General features: G+C 39.1%; 1 protein-coding gene across 1 annotated transcript in view; it reads left to right on the top strand.

Annotated features, from left to right (window-relative positions):
* ZBTB10 (zinc finger and BTB domain containing 10) overlaps positions 1-9,983 on the top strand; it is a 28,840-nt gene extending 18,857 nt beyond the window's left edge. The window contains exons 3-5 of the mRNA XM_035125615.3: positions 2,966-3,103; positions 6,074-6,246; positions 7,398-9,983. Coding sequence (XP_034981506.3) covers positions 2,966-3,103; positions 6,074-6,246; positions 7,398-7,703 — 617 coding nt within the window. The 3' untranslated portion in view covers positions 7,704-9,983. The remainder of the gene's footprint in view (positions 1-2,965; positions 3,104-6,073; positions 6,247-7,397) is intronic.
* The last annotated feature ends 65 nt before the right edge of the window (positions 9,984-10,048 follow it).

The following is a 10,048-nucleotide window of genomic DNA, read 5'->3' on the forward strand; positions in this document are numbered from 1 at the left end:
TTAAAGAATTGTTGCATCAATCTTGAAAAGGCTAAAATAAATATATTTCAAGTTGGCAGAAACTTTTGATTTATGCTATTTGGGTAAAATCTAGACTTGCAGTGTTAATCATTTTTAAAAGTTTCATCAACTAAAAGTGCCTTAATGAATCAGCAGCAGATTTTTTAAAAAATCTTTTAAAGATTTTATAAGTACAGTGGTGTCTCGCTAGACGAATTTAATTCGTTCCACGGGTCTTTTCTTATAACGAAAAATTCATCTAGCGAATCCCATAGGAATGCATTGAATATTTTTTTTAAAAAAAAATTTTGCCCATAGGAACGCATTAATTGAATTTCAATGCATTCCTATGGGAAACCGTGATTCGCTAGACGAATTTTCCGTAAAACAAATTCGTCTAGCGAGGCAACCTCCGCTAGAAAAAACCTTTCATTAAGCGGAAATTTCGTTTAGCAAGGCACCACTGTACTTATAAAAGCTTTGAATGGCAAGCACCATCTTTAAGAGGCATTATTCCTTCTCAAGGCCAAACTGCATGTGACATTAACACTCAGAACACAATAACATTAATATTTTTAATACATAAAAAAGTACACTGCTGCAGTAGAGCCTGAGCAGCATTAAGCCATTGGTGAACCTAAGACTATTGATTTAAGTGGGTCTACTCTTAGTATAACTAGGTATCTTGCTTTTAACAGTATTTTCCCACTTGATTTGGTTTACCATTGAATAGAAGTATACTCTGTAACCACAATCAATTGTAGTCCCCAGACCAGCACCTCGGGATCCTCATGCATGATTGCCATTGGAATGATGTTGCCAGGAAGAAAGGGTTAAAATGTTGTTGTTACTTACTACTACTATTTCTTCTTGTCCATACTGTAAAAGAAGCCCAGGGCAGGTAAAAATCATCCCAGGGTAGCTAACAATGACAGTTACAAGCTTAGATTGCGGAAAGAAATAGCTGAGGAAAGCAGAACTAATCCATTATGCAGTATTGAATGTTCCTGGAACAGGCCTCAGTTGCCAGAGACAGTGGAAATCAAACTTGGGACTTTGACTTGTGGAGCATTAGCTTTACCATAGAATTATGCTTTCTGCTCAAGATCTTACTTGTACTGGCCAGTGAGTCCAGTAGGTGTATTCATGTGCCTGTGGGAGTAAGAAGATTTCATATATGGTAAGACTTTTATTGACACTTACTAGTAGCAATCAGTGTTAGAAACTGAGATATGAAAGCTAGGAGCTAAATGGCACCTTAAATCTAGGTTATGGGCACCATAACAGTGTCTAAGCCAGGCATAGGCAAACTCCAGCTCTCCAGATGTTTGGAACTACAATTCCCAACATCCCTAGCTAACAGGACCAGTGGCCAGGGATGATGGGAATTGTAGTCCCAAACATCTGGAGGGCCGGAGTTTGCCTATGCCTGGTCTAGGCACACTTTTTTATAACAAGAATACAAAGCTGAAAATTAATGAACTGCAGATAAAGTCTTATGTTCATTTTTCACATGGTCTAGTCCTCATCTGAAGATGCAAAAAACAAAGCCATACTTCCCCTACCTGCCCCCCCTAATATTCTTATGAGGGTCCCTTCTCCAGTCTTCAGAGAGTGGCTGGAAGTGGGGAGGCAGAAAAAGATCCTCCTTTCCTTCCAGCAGTGGCAGTTTCAATCTGACATCTTAGATGCAGTACTGCACCCAGAACTCAGAAACTGCTCACATTAATGAAATTCTGTGTCACAAAATATGCCTAGAGAACAATGGGAGTTTCGAACACTGGTGGCAATATGTTAGGGCAGCAGCATATGGAGAGAAGATGCTGCGTCCTGATTGGTTCTAGGTACATTGACTTCTGAGAGCATTGTGGGAAGCTTACAGTAGCTTGTGGTGAGGGAAGGTATTTACTATACTGTAGTGATACTGCTTGGGCTGCAGGTAAAGCGTTTAGATCCTGAAATGCAGCTCATTGGGCTGTGCACATATGACTTCAGGTACTTTAGCTGAATGCTCAAGTGCACCCCCTTTCCAGTTGCACTCTTTCCCCGCATTGTGCATTTGCTTTGCACATTGTGCACAACCATTTTAGTAGGTGTGGCTGTTTAGGTCCAAGTTCATCTGTGGAGGCCGAGTTTCACTTATCTCCCAGGATGAATTAGTTTCAGTTGCAGATCTACTGTCTGTTTACTGCTTGGATTTTGTTTTGAATGTGGTAGGTGGGAATGACTGTTGAGCAGTTTTATTCGATAGTGTGCCTGTAATGTAAAACCACAAGTGCTTAGTGTGGTGAGGACTTAAGGAGAGAGTTTCTGTTGTTCCTGCCATATTTTAGATCCTTTTTGATAGCACCTCTTCTGCTACCAGCTTTGGGGGAGAAACGTTGGGTAAATGCAGGTCCTTCCAAAACGGTTACTACTTCCTCACTTGCTACAATTTTTATGAGTCTTTATTTTATTTGATTGCATGTATGCAACCTGGCATGCCTTTGGGAGGAAGATCATCATGAAAACGTAACAAATGAAAAGCTATAGGGAGTGCTTTATCCTTGCAACCCTATCATAAAACCTGGATTGCGGAAAGTCACTTTCTTTTTGTTTTGCATTAATCTGTGCTTGCCTGCCACAATTTTATGCCGGTACAGGATGTCAGGCTGTTTCTCTGAGCGGGTACAGAAATCTGCCTAGTCAATGACAGTGATGTACAGTTTGTTTCACTACCCACCCACCTTCACCTGTTGCAGGGTTTGTACTCAGGCTTAGCTAAATGCCAGTGCATGACCACTGTGCCTGTGCAGCAGTATACAACTCTCACTACTTCATAGTGGCTTCGGCCAAAGATAGAATTTTTTTTAATGTCTGCATTAAAAATAATATCTACCATTCTTTACAGGCTACTGTATAGATAAAGCAATCATGTGTACTTAATATTTTTTATATAATTTTCCCCTATATCACCTTTCAACAGGTACCTCAAATGATTTCAAGTTTGGAATGTTTCCTGGTATCTCAAGTGATTTCAAGTTTGGATTGTTACCAGGTTCTTCAAATGATTTCAAGTATGGCTTGTTGCCTGAATCCTGGCCAAAAGAAACCTGGGAAAATGGCAAGTATTAAGTTTCTAAGAGATTACTGTTCTTATAGTTGTGTTTTCTAACTTTCACCAGGAAGCAAAATAACTGTCTTACTATTAGCTTTCTCATAAACTATTTGCTCATAGACAGTATCTATGGCACTTGGGAACTTTTTTTGTCTATTGATGAAATACAATGTTGCTTTGATCTTGTTCTCCATTTAAAGTCACTAGGTGGCACTGGTGACCAGCAGCTCTGAAATATGGTCTCTCACAATAATATTTGGGAGTAGTTACTGCTTACAGAAATGGGATGCAGGTGGAGCTGTGGGTTAAACCAGAGCCTAGGGCTTGCCGATCAGAAGGTCGGCGGTTCGAATCTCCGCGACGGGGTGAGCTCCTGTTGCTCGGTCCCTGCTCCTGCCAACCTAGCAGTTCAAAAGCATGTCAAAGTGCAAGTACCTCCGGCAGGAAGGTAAACGGTGTTTCCGTGCGCTGCTCTGGTTCACCAAAAGCGGCTTAGTCATGTTGGCCACATGACCTGGAAGTTGTACGCCGGCTCCCTTGGCCAATAAAGCAAGATGAGCACCGCAACCCCAGAGTCAGTCACGACTGGACCTAATGGTCAGGGGTCCCTTTACCTTTACTTACTGCTTACAGAAGCAGCTAACACTTGCAATAATAATTGATTAATAGTGAAAGAGAAGAAAGAGATGGGCAGTGGTGAGTAGAAAGGTTTCAGTCTCTGCCCAGACAAGTGAGACAGTGGGGATGCAGATCTCCCCTTGCTTATAGGATCTGGGATGGAGCAAAGGTGAGTTTGGAGACTACATGCCTGTGTGTTGTGTCCCTATGTATATGGTATGCATGTGTAATGCAGCTCTCAGGCCGAAAAGGGTCAGCCATGCCTGATATACATATTCCATTCAGTTTTTAGGAAGGTGCAGATAAAGCCCAAAGGAAGAGCATTGCATTGGTACTCTTTCATCTGATATACAAAACAGAACTAAAACAGGGTCAACAGATATAATTAAGTCTCCAAGTTCATAGAAGTGTGGAGTTGGAAGGGACCCTGAGAGTCATCTAGTCCAAGCCCCTGCAAGGCAGGAATCTTGGCTAAAGCATCCATGACAGATGGCCATGCAACATTTGCTTTAAAACTTCCAAGGAAGGAGAGTCCACAACCTCTGGAAGGAGTCTGATTCACTGTCGAACAGCTCTTACTGTCAGAAAGTTCTTTCTGATGTTTAGTTGGAATCTTTCTTGTAACTTGCAGTCATTGGTTCAAGTTCTCCCCTCCAGTGCAGGAGAAAACCTGCTTGTTCACTCTTGTGACAGCCCTTGAGATATTTGAAGATGGCTATCATATCTCCTCTCAGTCTCTTTTCCAGGCTAAACATACCAAACTCCTTCAACCACTCCTTTGGTTTAGTTTCCAGAACTCTTGATCATCTTGGTTGCCCTCCTCTGCACATGTTCCAGTTTGTCAATATTCTTAAATTGTGGTGTCCAGAACTGGACACAATATTCCTGGTGTGGTGTGACCGAGACAGAATAAAGTGGTACTATTACTATTACTGATCTGGACTCTATACTTCTGTTGATGCAGCCTAGAATAGCATTAGCTTTTTTTGCTGCTGCATCACACTGTTGACTCACATTAAGCTTGTGGTCCACCAAGACCCCTAGATCCTTTTCACATGTACTGCTAGTAAGCCAGGTGTCACCCACCTTATATTTGTGCACCTGGTTCTTCCTGCCTAAGTGCATAACCTTACATTTGTCCCTACTGAAATTCATTTTGTTAGTTTCTCCCCAGTTCTCCAATCTGGTGTCATCTTGAATCTTGATTCTGTCTTCAGCAGCATTAGCTACCCCTCCGAGTTTGGTGTTATCTCCAAATTTGATGAGCATCCTCTCAATTCCTTTGTCCGAGTCATTTATAAAGATGTCGAGCAACAACAGGCCCAGGACAGAACCCTGTGACACCTCACTTGCCCTTTTTCCCCAGGTTGAGAAGGAATCATTAATGAGCACTCTTTGGGTTCAATCTGTCAACCAGCTAGAAATCGGCTTAACAGCCCATTTTACCATGATATTCTGTGCAAGAACCTCCTGGGGGACTTTGTCAGAAATCAAAATACCCTACATCCAAAGCATTCCCTTGATCCACCAAGCTCTATGTATATAAAAAAGAAAGGAGAACCATCTGGTGTGACTTGTTTTTGAGAAACTCATACTGACTCTTAGTAATCAAGTTGGATAAACTCCATCTCCAGTGTCAGAGGCACCAAAAAACAAGTGTTGTTATTGCATCCAGAATTGATGGTGAACAAAGAGGGTCTGAAGTGTGAAACACTCCTACAGTGGTACCTCGACTTATGAAGACGATCTGTTCTGTGGCCGTCTTCGTAAGTCGAGGACTTTGGTTGTCAATGTGCCGCTTCTGCGCAGGCGCAGAACACGCACGTGGTGAAAAGACTTCCGGGGTTGTCGACTTCGGAAGTTGAAACCTTCAGAAGTCGAATTGTTCGATTGTCGAGGTACCACTCTATTTAGAAAAGGGGGAAGAAGAGAAGAGGTAAAGAAGCCAGAGAGCTCCAGAGAAACCCAACTTTCTACCTAAGGGTAGATATTCAGGCAGAATTTGAGATGGTTCTCTTCTCGGGATAGGTATTGAAGATTTTTGAACCTTCCTTCTGGCTTACTGGTACTCCTTTCCCATCTGCTCTCCTACAAAACAATGATAATAATAACCTTCAACTTCAAAAGATTTCAGTAACATCTGCATATTGGTCATGAAGCATTTTTTGTGTGTTGCTATATTATCTGTTGATATTTGTATGGTCACCATGTCTATTTTCTTGTGTATGATTCTGCGTTTATAGGTTCTGCTGTCTTCAACTAGATGTAATTTAGGAAGACATGTTGAATCAGTGGACATGACTAACTGCTGAGTGTCAAATTGCTACTTATTAAATTTGTTTGTGTTTGGATTTTTAGGTGACTCTTCTTTAATCATGAACAAACTGAAGTGTCCACACTGTAACTATGTAGCCAAATACAGAAGAACACTAAAGAGACATTTGCTCATTCATACAGGAGTGAGATCTTTCAGCTGTGACATTTGTGGAAAGCTATTTACTCGTAGAGAGCATGTAAAAAGGCATTCCTTGGTATGTAACAGCTTTAAATTATTATAGTGAACTGTTGAGGAGAGCTTGGTGTGGTGAATAATAATTTTTCATTGACTATAATTCTTCACTCCAGTGTGTTTAACAGTGTAATTCTAACCACATCTACTCAAAAGTAAGTCCTGTTGAATTCAATGGGGCTTACTCCCAGGTAAATGGGGTTAGGGTTGCAGACTTCTGCCAGATTCACACACCAGTGGAATATATATACTTTCTGAGACCTTGAACAAATTGCTCCAGTCACAATGGGGGTGCAAAAACAAATGAAAGGAAATATTCCCTTAGCAATACAGATACATGCAAACACCTTGCTCACTTTCAGGTCATTGACCTGTCATATGTTTTTAGAGAGTAGTGCCATAGGGTTGTCATGCAGGGTTGGGGAGAGGGAATTGTCTTTCCTCCTCTGCAGCTCTGGGGCTGGAAGGAAGGCTAAGGTTTGTGTTACTTGTCTAAAACTGTCTGAGCAGTCACTGTAGTAAGTAATATTGGTGCACACTGGCAATAAGACAGCTAAGCTGTTCCGCTTATAATAAAATTGTGTTCTAATTACTTCCAGATTTTCCAGAAACTTGCTTTCTGGTTTTGACACTGTTCTAAATCATTGCCCAGGAACAGCGTAGTTAAACATAAACTCTGGATTCAGTAAGGGATAGAAGCGTTTTTGTAGTTTAAGCCAGGTATCTAGTATACGACAATAGCTATTGTAGTTATAGAGGCGGCTCTCAACTTACATGGGAGTTACGTTCCGGGGATGGTACACAAAGCCAAAATTGTGTATAGTCAAGGCACCTTGGGTTCAAAGGTGGGTGAGATTACCAAAGTCTTTTTCCCATAAACCCTCCCCCTTTTAAATATTTTTAAAAGAAATTGCCAGGCATGTAAAGCTGAATGTTTGAATATTAAATGTACATAAGTTGTGAGTTAACTGTACTACAGAACCACTTGTGTATTTCTGACGTCTTGTGAAATTCAACACTTTGGGTCAACTATTAATAGTTAGAGTTCATGCTTTGAAAGAGTTAATACAAAATGTGTGCAACTATAATTTGGATTAATAGCAGTACTTCAAGCAAATCAAGTGATTCATATGAAACATAAGTGACTTATTGACACTGATTCCTCTTGTGCAGGTTCACAAAAAGGATAAAAAGTACAAATGTATGGTGTGTAAGAAGATTTTCATGCTAGCAGCCAGTGTTGGAATAAGACATGGATCTCGACGTTATGGTGTTTGCGTTGACTGTGCAGATAAATCTCAACCAGGAGGGCAAGAAGGAGTAGATCAGGTACAGGACACAGATTTTCCTAGAGATGAAGAGTTTGAAGAAAATGAAGTGGGGGAGGCTGACGAAGAGCTGCCTGATGATGTAGAAGAACAGAACGACCAGACTCGGTGGGATGAATCTGGGGAAGTCTCTGTGCCTTTAGAAGACTGAGGTGGCTTGATTTCTTAAGATGCTTTATTTGGACGTCACATGGATTGACCATGTTGAATTTTTGGACTGAAGGCTTGGAAACATGGTACAGGCTGGATGGAAGTTATGTTGCTGTGAAAATCGTAGGGTCAAAGCCTTATAGCAAAAAAGGATTATTAATTTTTTAAGATATTTGCACAGGACTGTAAAGCATACAACCATTTGGTTGAATTATAGAGTCCTCACATCTACAGTCAATTATCAAAAGAAATGTATTTTTTATTATTTATAGGATATAGCTATTTGGGTCCTAATCAAGCATAGTAATAACTGTGCTTGTGTTACACATCCATGTGTTCTTTAACACGAATGAAGCAAATTGCAATCTTTGGAGTTGACTCCATTGAGATTCCAATCATAGTTTGTGAACAAAATGCAGCTAATTTGGGCTAGCAGCTCATGTTTCCTGAAAGGGGATTTTGCTGCACCTCCCTTGCCTTCCCCTCAATGGTTTAAATATCAGCATCTTGATGACATGAACTAAGTCTTTTAGTTTTGTCAGGATGTGGTTTAGCTGACAAGTCCTGGAGAACTTAATCATTGATATTTAATTTACTGACTTTCTGGTTTTTGATATCTTGAGTTTGCATAAAGCTACTTTTCACCAAAAATACAATAATGACTTAAAGCTACAAGGAGGATTGTGATTGGAATGAAGTAAATTTCTCCTTGTCACTTAAATAACTTTATATTAGACACTTTCTGGCATGGCTACCCATGTTTTAATTTATGTTTTCTTAGCACTATTCCTATTGGCTATCATTTTTATTCACTACTGTATACCTCAGTCCATCACAAAGCATAGAGTCCTAGAATCTGAGGAGTGTCACAGAAGTAAATGTAATTGGCTTTTTTTTGTTTTGTTTAAATAGTTCAATCCAATTTGTCTGCTTTTGTCTATTTTTGTTATGTGGAAAATTAGACATGAGGCTGTCATTTTTCTCTTTTTTTGTGCCCCATTGCTCTTCATTAAAGTGAACACAAAATGAACTTTTGCTTCTCTACTATTTTGGGGGTTCTTTTATATACCAAACTACATTTTAATTGGCAGCTTAATTTGCTGGAACATTTTTTTTAAAAAAAAATGGTATTTGTTAATATAACTGCTAGAGCTATTTATCCCCAATGCTCTTTGCTTCTGTTTTTGGATGAGATATTGAAACTTGAATTTTTGTAGCCATAAATCTTTTCTAAACTTGTTATATTGTACCAATGATTTCAGGCCTTTTTCTGAGGGAAAGGGAGGGTATTGCACCTTTTTATGCTTAGAATTCTCAATTTCAACTAGCCTGAATGCAAGTGAGCTACCTGAATGCTACCTGCATTCAATATATTTCTATGTCACAATGAATAAATATGCACAGCATTTACCATAACACATAGCTAGGCCAGTGTGATAGTACTGTATTATATAAGTTGAGGGGGTCACCATATTTGAGTTTAACTTTAAAATGAGTATATTTTCCTATTTTATATCTGATAACTAAATTATGGTAGTTGTGTGGTAAACTTAATTGCTTTGACAGATGGAATCTTAATGGTGCTCCATCTGATTGAAGTAGATATATATATATATATATATATATTTAAAGAGACTGCTTTATTATCCCTTCTTTCAATACAGCAATGGCTTAATGTTAGACACTGTTTCTGCAGGATGAAACAGAGATTATATGGGTATTAAAATGTATAACCTTTTCTATCCAAAACCTTCATTGGTAGAATCCACATCACTGTAAACCTGACAGATGGGTAGCTCTTGAGTTTTACTTTTAAAAAACTGAATACATCTTATTCTCGTTCTAGACTGAAATGAGTAATGTGTAATTCTGGTGGGGTCCAAAGTAGAAAATAGTGGGCAAAGATAATATGAATGGGAAGTATTTTAAACGTTAAGTAAATGTTCTGCTCTGTGAATATGTAAGTTATAGTATAAAGATTCTTCCACCCCATTTATTCCCCTTAAAATAGTTTACAATTGGTAGATCTATATATATATAAAAAGATTATATATATATATATATATCCAAAATCCACCTAAATCTGCTTTATTAGCGCATACTACTCACTTAATGCTTAAACTGGACCTGGCTTTACATTCTTAATGTATTTTACTTATTCTCTTGAAACCGAATCTCCTTTTGCTACTTAAATCATTTATGTATATCTGGTAAATTATGACCAAATTTGTTGTTAGATTGCATACAGTAAATTGAAATATACACTTGGTACACTACAGAATTGTTGTGCTTTTTGTTCGGGTTATATTTTTTGGACAAAATTTTACAGTAGACATATTTAAGCTT

Source organism: Zootoca vivipara, chromosome 8 (assembly GCF_965207765.1).
Source record: "Zootoca vivipara chromosome 8, rZooViv2.hap1.1, whole genome shotgun sequence".
Lineage (NCBI taxonomy): Eukaryota > Metazoa > Chordata > Lepidosauria > Squamata > Lacertidae > Zootoca > Zootoca vivipara.